General features: G+C 46.2%; 2 protein-coding genes across 10 annotated transcripts in view; one reads left to right on the top strand and one right to left on the bottom strand.

Moving 5' to 3' along the window:
* Nucleotides 1-120: 120 nt before the first annotated feature.
* On the top strand, nt 121-7,079 carry znf574 (zinc finger protein 574). 2 transcript variants are annotated; one of them, XM_020710592.2, is made up of 8 exons: nt 121-333; nt 785-1,129; nt 1,325-1,491; nt 2,427-2,522; nt 2,683-3,431; nt 3,509-3,638; nt 3,723-5,306; nt 6,176-7,079. In XM_020710592.2, the coding sequence occupies exons 2-8, from the start codon at nt 838-840 to the stop codon at nt 6,347-6,349; spliced, it is 3,192 nt and encodes a 1,063-aa protein (XP_020566251.1). In that variant the 5' UTR covers nt 121-333; nt 785-837; the 3' UTR covers nt 6,350-7,079. The 2 variants fall into 2 exon arrangements, with proteins under 2 accessions (XP_020566251.1, XP_020566250.1); XM_020710591.2 differs by having other exon boundaries at nt 1,307-1,491.
* The window catches only part of cic (capicua transcriptional repressor), a 39,534-nt gene continuing 31,964 nt past the window's right edge, over nt 5,896-13,465 (bottom strand). For 7 of the 8 annotated variants that reach the window (XM_023964424.1, XM_023964423.1, XM_023964417.1 and 4 more), the window contains 7 exons: nt 12,815-13,276; nt 12,393-12,733; nt 12,154-12,317; nt 11,902-12,062; nt 11,470-11,604; nt 8,585-8,716; nt 5,896-8,498 (listed from right to left, as the gene is read on the bottom strand). In XM_023964424.1, coding sequence (XP_023820192.1) covers nt 8,212-8,498; nt 8,585-8,716; nt 11,470-11,604; nt 11,902-12,062; nt 12,154-12,317; nt 12,393-12,733; nt 12,815-13,276 — 1,682 coding nt within the window. In that variant the 3' untranslated portion in view covers nt 5,896-8,211. The remainder of the gene's footprint in view (nt 8,499-8,584; nt 8,717-11,469; nt 11,605-11,901; nt 12,063-12,153; nt 12,318-12,392; nt 12,734-12,814; nt 13,277-13,465) is intronic. The other variant, XM_023964422.1, reaches the window with a different exon arrangement.

Here is a 13,465-nt window from a genome sequence, read left to right as displayed (position 1 = left end):
AACACTACTTTTTTTTAAACAGAGGTTTGAGTGAGTAAAAACTACATTGCCCAGAGCAACATGACAGTTGTTGATTGACGGAAACTTTGTCCAATCACTGAACTGACACCGTTCAGACTACCGCATTGGGCGGGGCTAGTTATCACAAGAATGGACGCTTTCGGCGGGCAAACATTTCATTAAACGCATTGTAATGTGTTTTCTTACGCCAAAATTTAGATATTTTTCATTTCGCTGCCAAAGATCGCTACAATGGACAAGGACACCGCTTAGAACTTTATGTTCGAAGAACGACGGCTCTGGGAGGGAACGTCCAACGAGAGTAAATGAGTGGTAAGGAGGAAGAAGGGCCCGCCGCTGTAGCTGAAAGCTTCGGGACAAAGTGGGTAGCGCCGCCTGACGGACCGCCAGACGAACCGGGCTGCATCTGTCAGGAAACCGCGGTGTCTAAAAACTGGTCTGCACTGTTGGAGGGAGCGCCGCCAACAGCTCTCCAAATGTCATCACACACTAGATACAGACACGCTCAACATTGGGGGGAAATAAATTGTTTGCTAGCTTTTCTGTTGCGTTTTAAAGTTAGCGATAGCGGCCTTTATTTTAAGCTAACGGTTGTGTAACTTGGGTTGTGTTAGGATGTAACAATATGGATACAGCTTGTGGGGTTCTTTTGGCTTCGTTTGGAATTTTAATTTGAAATTTATGATTTTTTTAAATTGCGTGGTGTATTTTGACAAAGTTGTGTCGCGCGGCAGGTGTCACGTGAATCCTTTCCTCCCCACAGGTGTCGTTTGTCCCGACTTTGCGTCCTGATTCAATCTGTAAAGTTCGGTCACGATGGCTGACCCCGAGCAGATGGAGGCAGAGGAAACCTACGTGGAGCACCAGTACATGTGCAGCGAGTGCCAAGAGCTGTTCGACACCCTGGAGGATGTCCTGATCCACCAGCAGATCCACACCGGCCAGGAGGTCGACGGCGACGTTGTGGAGGGCATCTCCCTGGCTCAGATGGGGCAGAACCAGCAGTTCCAGTGTCTGGAGTGTGGGGGCCTCCTGCTGAATGCAGAGGAGCTCCTGCAGCACCAGGAGATGCACATGCAAGAGGCTGGCATGGAGGTGGAGCAACAAGGTGAAAGACTGAAAGAGTGCTAAGCAGTTGGAGTTTCTTTACTTTGCACTAAAATGAGCTGCGGGTGGTTTTTAGGATGCATAGTTACTGTATTCACATGGATTTTGTAGATCATTTTGGATTGAAAGCATCTGTGTGATATATTAGATGACAAATGAAGACACAACTCATTTTTAGGAGATTCTTCTTTGCTAGTGTGTGAGGTTCTGGAGACGGAACACACCAACACTGAGGCTCAGATGTCTGGACCTGTTCAGTACCAGTGCCTGGACTGCCTGGCTCTGTTTGACGCGCCTGAGAGCTGGCTGGAGCACCGGCGGACCCACAGCAGAAGCAGCACGCACAGCAACACGGAGACCACAGTAAGCAACCCACAGTCGTTGTACTAGTTGATCTGATTGTGTACCATTTCCTCTGTTGTGACGATTCTGGATAACTTGGGTGTTGATTGACTCTCTGGTGTTCTGATGGTTGAATTTTCATCTCGTTGAGTTGTGGAGAGCCTCCTGTGACCATTAAACGTCCCACTCCAGTCATCTCTTGATCTATTGTAAAAGCGTTCCCAGGCTTTCTATTTTTTAATTATGCTGTTTTTAGACTAAGTGAAAAACAAAAAATCTGTCATTTTCTAGGACATAACTTGTCTGCTGCCGAGAGCTCTCTGTTTACACGCTCTCCCGCTAGCTTACAGCCCCTCACAACCCCAACCTAACATTGTCGGTACAACAAAAACAGTGAGCAACATTGGAGCTATCCAGGCGTTCCGTCAGCTCAGACGAGTGGATGCTTCAGAACGGAGCGCAGCAGGGAGCTCAACACTCAACATATTTTTGACATCACAAATACAATCTTTTTAAAACAGCATTTTTTTCATCTTCTGATTTACAAAGATTTGAATAAAAAGTATACCAAGAAATGCAATTTTAAACTTGATATGTATGTCCTCCATCATAAGAAATAATCCTTAAGAACATGTTAAAAACACAGATTTGATTGCAGTGGTTCTTTAGATGAGCCACTAACAAAAGAAAACTAATTCATGCATGAGCAAGGAAGAACAAGACCCAGTGTGATTCTGTCCCAAACACTTCATACCTCTGGAAAAGCCCAGCAGCATGAGTCTTGTGATAATCTGAACCCTCTCACAGCAGCATACATAATCCTTGTCCCACTGGCCTGCAGGTGAGAAGAAAAGCCTCACTTCTCTTTGATAAATTCATTTGTATTCTACAGAGATGGCAGCTGTTGGATCCATTTTTTGTGGGATTCACTTGTGTGTGTTTTTTCTCTACCTCAGGAGTATTTGTTACAGCCGGACGGTTCTGTCACTCCTCTGAACAACGTCCAGAACTATGTGCTGAGTGAGCAGCAAGCAGGGGAGATCTTGGCACAGGTGAGCTTTAACGCACGGCGACGGCGTTGCTGGGTAAATAGTTTTATTGCTGCGATAGGCTGCAAAGCGTTTTGTGAACATCTGAGTTTTCACACAAGTTTCCACCTTTTTTTTTCTTTTTTTTTTTTTTTAAATCCGTTCTCTCCCACATATTGTTCAGGTTCTCGCCCAGCAACAACAACAGAAGTCTGTTTCCAAGCAAGCTGCACCCAGCCGCTCCTACCTGCTGCCCCCAGTGACTCCAACTCCTGGCTCCGCCACCATGCACCTGCAGATCCTCACCGCTCAGGCTCTGGCGGACAGCTCCACCACGCGGGGTCAGCGCCGCTCCAAGCTGCCGCCTCTGCTGCCCGCCGTGAGTCGGGGCTCCTCGGGAAAGCTGTTGGAGAACGGCATACAGAGGCTGGAGATGAGGCTGACGCAGAGCGAAGAGCAGCAGGAACAGCCGACACAGGTGGTGGTCATCCACCCCTACGAGTGCTCCGAGTGCTCCCTTCTGTTCCAGACGCCCGAGGACTTCCTGCTGCACCAGGGAGAGCACTTCCTCGGCCAGGACAAGGAGAGTGGGGAGTCGGGGGTCATGGGTGCTCTGGAGGAGATTCGGGGGCGGCAGGAGACTTCCGATAAGATGGAAGGAATGAGGAACAGAGTAGGGGGCAAGAGAGGAGGGGCCTGGGCCAAACCCTTACAGTGCGAGCTCTGCAGCCGCATCTTTACCTCAGTCAACCGCCTGGCTGCGCACAAGCGTGTGCACGAGCAGGGCACACACGAGTGTCCAGAGTGCGGCAAAGTGTTTAAGAAGGCCACGTCCCTGCAGACACACATGCGCACACACTCAGGTGTGGCGCGCTATCTGTGCGTGGACTGCGGCACGGGGTTTACCACAGAAATGACTCTCATCATGCACAGGTGAGGACTTCATAAACTCTGTCCCCACAGAAGTATGTCCGCTTTTAGTCTCATCTTTCCGTCTGGTTCTCTTTCAGGAAGTCCCACGTTGCAGACCCCCTTCACAAATGTCAGTTCTGCAGCAAAACCTTCACCAACATGACCAAATACCTCTACCACCGCCGCACCCACCTAAACCGTGAAGCATCTGACACCCCCAGCTCTATGGTAAAAAACAAAAACTGGTCATCTGGTCCAGTTTAGTCCCCAAAGTTAAGCGTTTGTCCTTTTTTTTTTTTACGTCTTTTCTAGGTTTCATGTCCTACTAGAGCATCTCCCACTGCTTTAGCCATACTGCAGAGAATAAGAGCAAAGAACTGTGAACGTGCCAAAGTCAACCTGCTCGCTCCTCTCACTGAGGAAGAGATGGAAACAATGGAGAATTCTGGGAAAAGTTCTCCCAGTAACGTGGATGCAGTTGAAGCTGGCATGGAGGAGGAGCAAAGCAGCAACACGAAGGTGTCAAAACCAACGGAAGGAAACGTGGAAGAGCAGGTGGAGGTGGAGCGTGCCCCGGGGTCAGACTCGGCCTCGAATGACTGCAGAGATCCGGGCGTCCCGCCGAGTCCTGCTGCTTCTGCAGAAGCTCCCTCCACTCCATTGTCAGACAAAGGAGCCTTTTCTTGTCGTTTGTGCCCGAAAACCTTTCCGTCCCAGCTGCAGCTCACACACCACCGGCGCAAAGCCCACGCCACGGAGCGCAGCTTTGTGTGCGGCATCTGCGGGCAGGCCTTTAAGAAGCAGATCAACGTGCGGAACCACATCCGCACGCATACAGGCGAGAAGCCCTTCCAGTGCTCTGAATGCGGCAAAACCTTTTCTCTGCTGGCCAACCTGATGAGGCACACCCTCATCCATTCCGGCGTGCGCCCGTACCGCTGTGACGTCTGCCACCGCTCTTTTTCCGTGTCCTCCAACCTTCGTCAGCACAGCCTGCTGCACTCCAACGCTGCCACCCTTACCTGCCCGGACTGCCCCGCCACTTTTCGCACCCCTGTGAAGCTGGCAGCCCACCGGTTCACCAAACATCCGGGGGCTCCGGCCCCTTTTCCCTGCCCCCACTGCGAAGCTGGTTTCTTGAACAGGAAGCAAAGAGACAACCACTGTCTGGAGCAGCACCTTGCTGTGGTGCAGGGCGGGGCACAGATGGAGGAGACGCAGGAGGCCCAGGGTCCGCCGCAGCCCTCCACCTCAGCAGCGGCAGGGATGAAACCAGAAGTTTCAACCAGTTTGGTAAAAGGAGGTTTGGATTGTAATATTTGTGGGAAGAAGCTAAACTCTCCGGCCAATCTGAGACTTCACAGACTGAGCCACTTCACCCCGGGCCTCGGGAGGCCTCGCTGCATCCCCGGCAAGCGGCCCAAAGCTCACCAGTGTCCCATCTGTGGGAAACTATTCGTGTCCTCCTCTGGTGTTGCGCTCCACCAGCGCGTCCACACGGGCGAGCGGCCGTTCCCGTGCCAGGTGTGCGGGAAACGCTTCCGTCAGAACACGCACCTGCGGGAGCATCTGCGCACGCACTCGGGCGAGCGGCCGTTCCGCTGCGAGGTGTGCGGCAAAGCCTTCATCCAGAGCATGCATCTGGCAGAGCACCGCAGGACGCACACGGGGGAGCGGCCACACGTGTGCCCCCTGTGCGGGAAGGCCTTCAAGACGTTCTCCAACCTGCGCAACCACAAGATGACCCATGACAGGCAGCAGAGGCTGGACGAGGAGGCCGCTGCCCAGGCTGCCATGGAGACCGGCTCCACTGTGGCCGTGGTCGACGTTTCCACCTTGGACCTAACCAGCAACCAACCTCAGCTCATCCAGATCCAAACTTCCGATCTAGAGCCGGTAAGAACTTGGACAAAGTGTGCTCTACTTACTACAGTAACAAATTTGGAAAAGGAACTTGTTTTGAGGTGAAATCAGGACAAATTAAAATCTGATTTTAAATGTTATAAAGACAAATTTAAAAAGAGAATTAAAAATCTGAAAACAGTTTTAAACTTGAAAATACACATTATAAGCCTCATGAAAATATTTGAAAAATATTTTAAACTTTAAATAAATGTAGGAAATATGAAAAAAAAATAACATTGAAGAAATACTGAAACTTAAAACTGTGACCAAATATCCCCAGTTGTGGTCGCTCAAGCTTTGGCACATCGGGGGAGGGGGGGGTGAGACAGGCCGTTCTGGATCAGACATGACATCACCATGACCTTTATTACCTGATGTCCAGTAATGGTAGGCTCAACACCCAACCATGACTTGAATACAAAGCATTTTTAAATTTTCAATATTTCTTACAAGGCTTGCGTTCAAGTTTAAAAGGTAATTTTTCAAATTTACAGTCTGTTTTGATTCACTTTAATCTGATCCTGATTTGACCCCCTATTAGGTAACTCCTTATTTATTAGGAACACAAAAGCACAACAAAGGAAATAATAGTTATGTTTATTCAGGTTTTACTTGAGTCAGAAAGACTTACATGGGTTGTAATGACCATTTACAAAACCTTATTTTTATATAGCGGGTGTTTGACTTCTTTTACAAATGGAATGGAAAAAAAAAAGGTTTCTTGGATTGTCACCAGAAGACACGAGAATAATCCACCGACAAGAATGAGGGGCTCCTTCCAGGATTTCTAACAGGATCTAGATGACGCCTGCACCGCTGTGCGGATTTTACCTTCTTTTATTTCCCCCCTCTTCTTGCAGGTGCAGGGAACCCCAACCATCATGTGCGACGAGTTTGGGGAGACCATCGCCATCATCGAGACCACGGAGGGAGGAGCGCTGCCTCTGGAGCAGGCACTGGAAATCTATCACACAGCTTTGGAGAACGGCCTGGCCGTGGAGACGGGGGCTGTGGAAGGTCTGCAGCTGCTCTGAGAGAAGGTTAAGGCCATCACAGAACTGAAAACATCCACACAAGTCTTAATACTGGCAGAACGGACAGCAGACCTGTATTGCCTGGTTCGATCTAGAGTGAAATATGGAAAACGTGCATCTAGATTGATTGATGGGGTAAATAAGGACCATGGGTAGTGCCTCAGACCATATTTGTATTAATTTTTTGTAATTATTTTTATGGATGTGACTTATTTTCAGTTTTGTAATATTGGTGTATATTGATCAAATAAATAATTTTTTCCTCTCCAATATGATCGATGGTTTGCAGCCAGAGTGCCAGCACATGAAAAAAGCATGTTCTTGAGGACAAAGTTTGTTTGCATAACATGACTTTTACCCCCGGGGGTATTTAGTTCTGAGAGAAAACTGACATTTTGAATTTTATAATAAAATATTTAACTCTCTTCTTGGATCAAATCTAAAATAACAGAGTGGGGCATTATTAGGCATAAGTATTTTCTCTCCAGGTGTTTGGTCTTTCTGCTTAAAAGCTGATATATATGAGCCAACTTGACTCTACAGTATTTATTTACAACCCAACCCAGTGGTTTGCAGAGACACAAACGGCTCTCTGATCAGCTCTCTGCATCATCTTCCTAACTTTGACCAGTTTTCTCTCTGAGAAGGTCAGGAGAGCGATAAAGTGACAAATCAAATGCATGTGTGGAGGCTACTGAAACTACACTTGGAGATTTAAAAAAAAAAAAAAGTGATGTTTATATGCTTATTTTAAAGAATGGTTAGAGACTGCACCACAGGTCTTTGTTCAGATGACAGGCTAATTAAAGGAAGACTCAAATGGAGGAAGTGTCCAGGTGTGCAGCAGCATCTCACCTGCCTCCAAAACTGCTATCAAAAAAATGACTGTGATGATACAAGAAGTAACCATAGGAATAGTACAGTAACAAACGGAATATGACAATGTTAAATACAAATCAGAACACTTAAAAAAAAATAAAAGACTGCTTGGCAATAAAGGATGAAGGTCTTTGAAGCCAGACCTCTACATTTAGGGGCCTTCCTTCATGGCTGTCAAATGTCAGGCACAGGAATGCTTGCTTCCTAACTAAAAGCACGTGCCAGGATTAGTCACAAGAAGGGAGGACTTGGCCAGTCAGGTAACTGCAGGAATGACGGCACTGCCAGAAGCCCACGCAGGTTTCTATCAGTGTCTTCGGTGACACGTGGTAGACCTCTCCTGAAGGTCTGTGGACGACAAGCGTGTCTTCTGATCCACTGCATCGACTGTCCCCGTCGGGTCGCGTGTGTCCGGCTGTTGAGGGCCAGCCCCCAAAACAGCAGCAGAAAGGAATCGCAAGCTTACAGCAATTCAGTAAATACATGTAGGTTACTCAAGCAGACACGTAATGCCTTTACTCACCTAAAAACCAAACAAATATCAAAACCTAGATCTACCTCTTTAAACTACCAACTGTTCGCCGTTTCAAAGTTCAGCAAGCTCGTCCAAGGTGAGAACCGTTTTGTCTCCAAGGCAAATGCGTGCGCCTGTACATGGTCCTTCCATCACTGGCATTAATGGAGTCTCTTTAGAGGGTAATTAATGCAGAGTGCTCATGGAAGTGTGGGAATTAGGAGATTTGCTGCAGTATGTGTACATGGGACATGTTTTGTGCCTCTAGGTTTTTGAATGCTAATACTTTGTTGTTCCTGAAGGGGAAGAAAAAAACCGTCCCAAAACTGCAAACAACTTTTTCTTAAGGTTAGCAGCTGTTGTAAATCAGAATACCGTCAACTGAGAGTTGGTAGTGAGGATGTGGATAAAGGTGAGGATGAAAAGATGTGACACAAGTCGTCACTAATTGGTCACTTGTCTTCAGTGCTCATCTAGCAGACTCGTGGGGATCACGAGGCTTCTCTGGGCTCGCCTGTGCTCCTTGTTCAGCCTCGTCATCCTGTAGATCTCCACCTCGCCCAGATCCGTCCCCCGAGTGAGAGCCGGACGGTCCAGGAAGAGAGAAGGAGGAGTCTGATGGCCCCAAGCCGGAGCCATCGGAGGGAGTCGCCGTCTGCATGATCTTCTGCCGAACCTCCCTGATCTTCAGCTGCAAGCACACCTTGGTGGGAAAGATGTCGGAGTATCTCGTCTGGAAAGCTGCAGTGGCCTGAGCTGGAAGCAGAAATAAATGGTTCAGATTCTGAAGAGAGCTAAAAATATGTCCCAAATGAATGAGCACACGGGACTTTCTGCACTACCTGATGGAAAGAAGCCCTGCTCCTGGAACAGCTGCATGACGAGAGCTCTCCTCTGATCCAGAGTTCGCCTCAGGGAGGAGTACGGCACTTTCTCAAACTCCAGTTCAGCCAGGATGTCTTCCCCATCAGTGGCTGGGATTACAAACATTAAAACCATGTTCACAACAATGTACAGTATAGCAGAAATTGAGTACAGGGTTCCCTCGTTTATCGTGGAAGTTACGTTCCAAAAACAAACTGCAATTGGTGAAAATATGCAAAGTAGTTTTCTCTCTTTATTTTTTTTAATATTATAGATTTCTTTGAAGCTGTAAAACCCCTCACTACACATTTTATACACTTTTCTCAGACAGACATGAACATTGTCGCAATTTTCTCTCCATTTTAAACTCAACGTTTTTGGAAAAGTAAGTCCAGTTTTATAGAATGAAACCAAAGATCTTAGAGATTGATGGTACTATGCCTAATGCATTCTTTAGAGCAGGGGTCACCAACCTTTTTGAGACCGAGGGCTATTTCATTCGCAGTAAGTGGTATGAAGGGCGCCACTAAAAACCTCCTAGCACACCCCCAAAAAAAAAAAAAAAACACAATTTGAGGACTTCCTTTTGTGTGCCCTATTTTTATTTGCTCATTTTACACACAAAAACATGCATGAATTTTTTAGACTCGTATTACAGGGGGGTCAAAGTCAGTTGCAGAGGGGGCCTAAATCCAAAACAGACTTTAAGTTGCAACCACACAAGATAAATATTTATTGAACACACTAAAGCTAAACTTTTAAACCTTTAAAAACGTTAACTTAATTTTAACTTTTCAAACATAAATTTGAATAAAAACAGACAGGAATATTAATCCAGAATAATAAATATATTCTGTCAAATTATGCAAATATGAACAAACAAAGCCAGGATATAATAATAATCAGAAATAATAAATCAAATTATTCCGTTTTCTTTGCTCTTTTGTCATTTTCTTAGAGCTCAACTCCTGACATAATTTTTTAGCAATAAGTTCATTTCTGCTTGGTGTGTGATGATCTGTGTGTGCCTCTGGTCCTGTGTGTGTGTTTTTGGTCCTGTGTGTGTCTTTGTGAAATGTATCAGAGGGATTTGATTATTTAAAAACCTGTTATTGTGAAAATCATGTTTAGGTCTCATAAAACATTAAAAACTAAATCATAGAGCTCATCACTGGGATTACTCCAAAAATATTTGGCATTTTTCTAATTTTGTGCAACACCAACATTAAAAATCCTCCAAAATCCTCAATACTTTCATAAACAAATTATTTATTGTTTATTCATGGTCTGAAAAAATGCAGCTGTTTTCCAGCCTGCATTACCTGCTGTCTTTATTTATAAGTAACTATCACCAACTAAACAACCGTAAAAATACATTTATATGGAAAATACAGACAAGTATTGAAAATGTCCGCAATAATTAGTAAAGAATGACATTATTAAAATGAGCTGAGTCATAAGCTACCCCATGATCCAGGTGTAGCGCAATGGTCTCCATGCGACGTTTCACCTCGCAAGCTGCGCCCACTACCCCTCCCCTTCTCCTCCTCACACACACACACACGCGCCTTTTTCTCAAAGGCAGGAACGCCGATTCGTAAGTTTCAGGACCGTTCCATACTCTGCCATATATTTCACAATAGCAGAACTAAAGTGCATCAATTACCAATAGCAAGCACTGAATCACTACCCTCTAATATCCAGGCCGGTACCGTTGCGCTCAAGTCTTGATTCACTATCTTCTTACTTAGAAGCAGCTCCACTGGACATGTCTGAATCAGCTACCTGTGCCTCATGCAAAGCACAACCCCCGTTTGTCAAAAATGACACTCACATAAGTTAGCGGACAATCATATCTGTCTGTTTATTTTGAACACCCCCACCACCAGCCAAACAGCATTAACCTCAATTCTGCTCACAGCTCCCTCACTTATGGTGAGCAATTTAACACACCAAGATTCCCCACTTCCCATGAGTCAAGTTGAAGGCGGGGCTAACCCCCAGATCACCACAATATATTGATTTGCTATATGAGCAGTGCTATTTTTGGAGCATTCCCGTTAAATTATATTTAGCCTTCCAATCATTTTTTTACATTCTCGCTTTAACTGGGACAGTGATCTTTGTGTCTTTTGTGGAAATGATCTAGAAACGGTGAAATGGTTGTCTTTTCTTCGAATGTTTGCATGTAAAAAAGTTTTGGTCTTCTTTTCATAATTGGCTTAAAGCCAAAGATATCATCATTAACCCTTTAAATTGGAATATAATTAAAATTTGATTACAATTAATTGACAAAAATCTGGACTTTCTGATTAATGTACTGATTGTAATTTCAAAGCATTTTATTCATACTTGTAAATTCTTAAAGGTAAAACCTCACATTAATGGATGTCTCAACCTAATCTCTAAATCTTTACATTACATGAATCACAAGAACGCCCAGATATTGTGTAATTTATTTGATCTATTTAAACTTTTGTAATAGACCCTTACTTTATTATTTTTTAAGTTATATTTGTTTTTTTTTGTCTACCTTTATCTCAGAATTGATATTGTTGTCATTGATAGACATGCCGTGGTTGTTTGTTGAATATTTGCTTCAATTAAAAAAAAAAAAAAAAAAAAATGGGGTGCATTCCCTGCGGGCGCCACAAGGGGTGCTCGCGGGCGCACTGGCGCCCGCGGGCACAGGGTTGGTGACCCCTGCTTTAGAGAGAGACGGCACTGAGGAGGTTGATAGACAAGGGTCTACAGCCAATCAGGGCTCAGAATGTAATCTGCTCTTATAAAAACAAGGCAGAATAGGTAAACGGCAATCTAGCGAGGGAACGCTGTATTGATGTGACTTTACTTTTCTATTTACCTGCTCTGTCGAAAGTAAAGATGTCCCCCTCACACTTGGCGGCACTTTTAGGCGTGTTTGGTTCAGAGCTACAGCTTGATCGCCGCCGACTTTTTCTCTTTGGTGAGAGTTGCTCATCAGTGGCAGAATCCAAATCTGAAATCAATCAAAACCCAACACAGACAGGGAACATCAGCATGACCTCTTAGACCTGGCATCCATACGCGAGGACATCCCATTTTGAGTTATACTACCACACTAGTTAATTTTGCTCTAACAGGGCCCCTGTGACCATAAATGTGTAGAGGGTTGGCTGAAATATTAACACAGGTCTTCATTAAAAGTACTTTCATTAGTAAGCAAATATTTTAACCAGGTCAGTTGATCCTTTTGCCTCAATTTCAGTCACAGCTAAGACGAGATCTGAAAGGATTTCTTGAATGCTTGACAGACCTGTCGAGTTCTTCCTCTTTCGCCGATAACTTCCCAGGATGGCACGGGGTGAAGTGGCCAGACTTTGCAAGGTCGGTGACGGCAGAACTTCCTCTGGTCGAAACTCTGGCAGCTCAGCGAAGCGTTCCTCAAAGTATACCTCTGAAAGAACCCTGCCAGTCCAGCAAGGGCAAAAACAAAATATAAAGTGTATATATTTACACTATTCATCGATAGTTTCTGCAAAAAGCTCCATCAAAGGCATTGACTCACTTGTCCACAGAGTCGAAGGTCTTCTTTAGCGGTGGTGGACGAGCTTTAATCCTTTTGGGCGTCAGAGTGTCTTTGTCAGTCTGTGGAGGTGGTAAAGCGGGCTCTGTGGTTGATGGAGGGGGGAGAGGGGGGGATGGGAGGGACTCCTGCTCCTTCCATGCAGCCTACACAACGTTTGAGGCAGACGTTACACACATGACAGATCAGACCAGACCAGAGGGCGTGAAGCTCCTTTTTACCTCTTTGGTGGTTGTGCTTTCCCTGTTCCGCGTGTCGGCCGAGTCTGTGGTACTGGAGCCCTCCAGAGGTCGATCTAAAGACGTGGGCTCCTCTGTGGGCGGAGCTGAGGGAGAACCCGTCTGCCTTAGCGGCTCAGGATCAAAGGAAAAATGACTGTTGCTGGCAGTTTCCCTGCCCGCCTCCTTATCCTTTTCCCGTTCCTTCTCCTTGTCACGCTCCCGGTCTTTTCCTCTGCCTCCTCCGTCGTAACTCCCCACGGGGATGGTTGCAATGGTTGCCTTTACTTTGTGAGGGTTCCTGACCGGAGGCTGTAACAGCTTAGGCGTACCTGGTGGATTGCCTAAAAATCATAACTTAAGTCAGCAAAAAAAATTCTCAAAAATGAAACATTATCTAGGATAAAAACAACTCGCAAACATACCAGGAATTTGGATTTGAAGGGCAGGACTGCAAGGCCTTAAAGACACTGCTGAGCCACCAGGGGGTGCCACTGAGCTGCCACTGCTGGAGGTATGCAACTGCCTGTCTAACTGTCTCTCCGAGTGTGCTGGCAGTTCGGCCTGCCTGTCATTTTGTCGATCGGCGGGCCTGTCCGCAGGCGGCTGCCGGTCCGCTTGTCTGTCCGGATGGGGCTGCGGATGAGGCGCGACAGCGCTCAGGGTAGGTGGGTGTTTAGGCAAGATTTGTGTGGAAACACTTGATGAGCTGGAGACGGTGTAGGCCACACTTGGGGGCACTGCTGCCATGGAAACAACCCCTGTTGCCATGGTGACACTTGGTGAAGGAGGGTAGATGGCTGTGACTATCGGGCTCCCAGAACCAGCAGCAGGGGCTGAGGTGGGGGGCTGCGGGGTCTGAGCAGCAGCTAGGAGTGGTGGCTGACCTGGATGAAAGAGCCAGGAAGGAAACAAAGTGAGACAAAAAGCAGGAACATTACTCAGAGTATGATAGTGTTTGTGGGGTCTGCGTGGTTCCAGACTGACTAAATACCGAACTTTCAACTTCTAAATGTGCTGTGTTGCATTTTTGAGCCACTCACCCTACCTATAAGAGTAGCAGAGAAAGGGAACAC

The sequence above is a fragment of the Oryzias latipes genome, chromosome 16 (genome assembly GCF_002234675.1).
Source record: "Oryzias latipes chromosome 16, ASM223467v1".
Lineage (NCBI taxonomy): Eukaryota > Metazoa > Chordata > Actinopteri > Beloniformes > Adrianichthyidae > Oryzias > Oryzias latipes.
This window is presented reverse-complemented; position numbering and strand designations above follow the sequence as displayed.

What these genes read in the sequence shown, in the direction of transcription:
- znf574 (XM_020710591.2), top strand. Translation starts at nt 838, where the DNA reads ATGGCTGACCCCGAGCAGATGGAGGCAGAGGAAACCTACGTGGAGCAC. An exon ending in ACAGCAACACGGAGACCACA is followed by an intron (nt 1,492 to 2,426) that starts GTAAGCAACCCA and finishes TCTCTACCTCAG; the next exon opens with GAGTATTTGTTACAGCCGGA. An exon ending in ATGACTCTCATCATGCACAG is followed by an intron (nt 3,432 to 3,508) that starts GTGAGGACTTCA and finishes GTTCTCTTTCAG; the next exon opens with GAAGTCCCACGTTGCAGACC.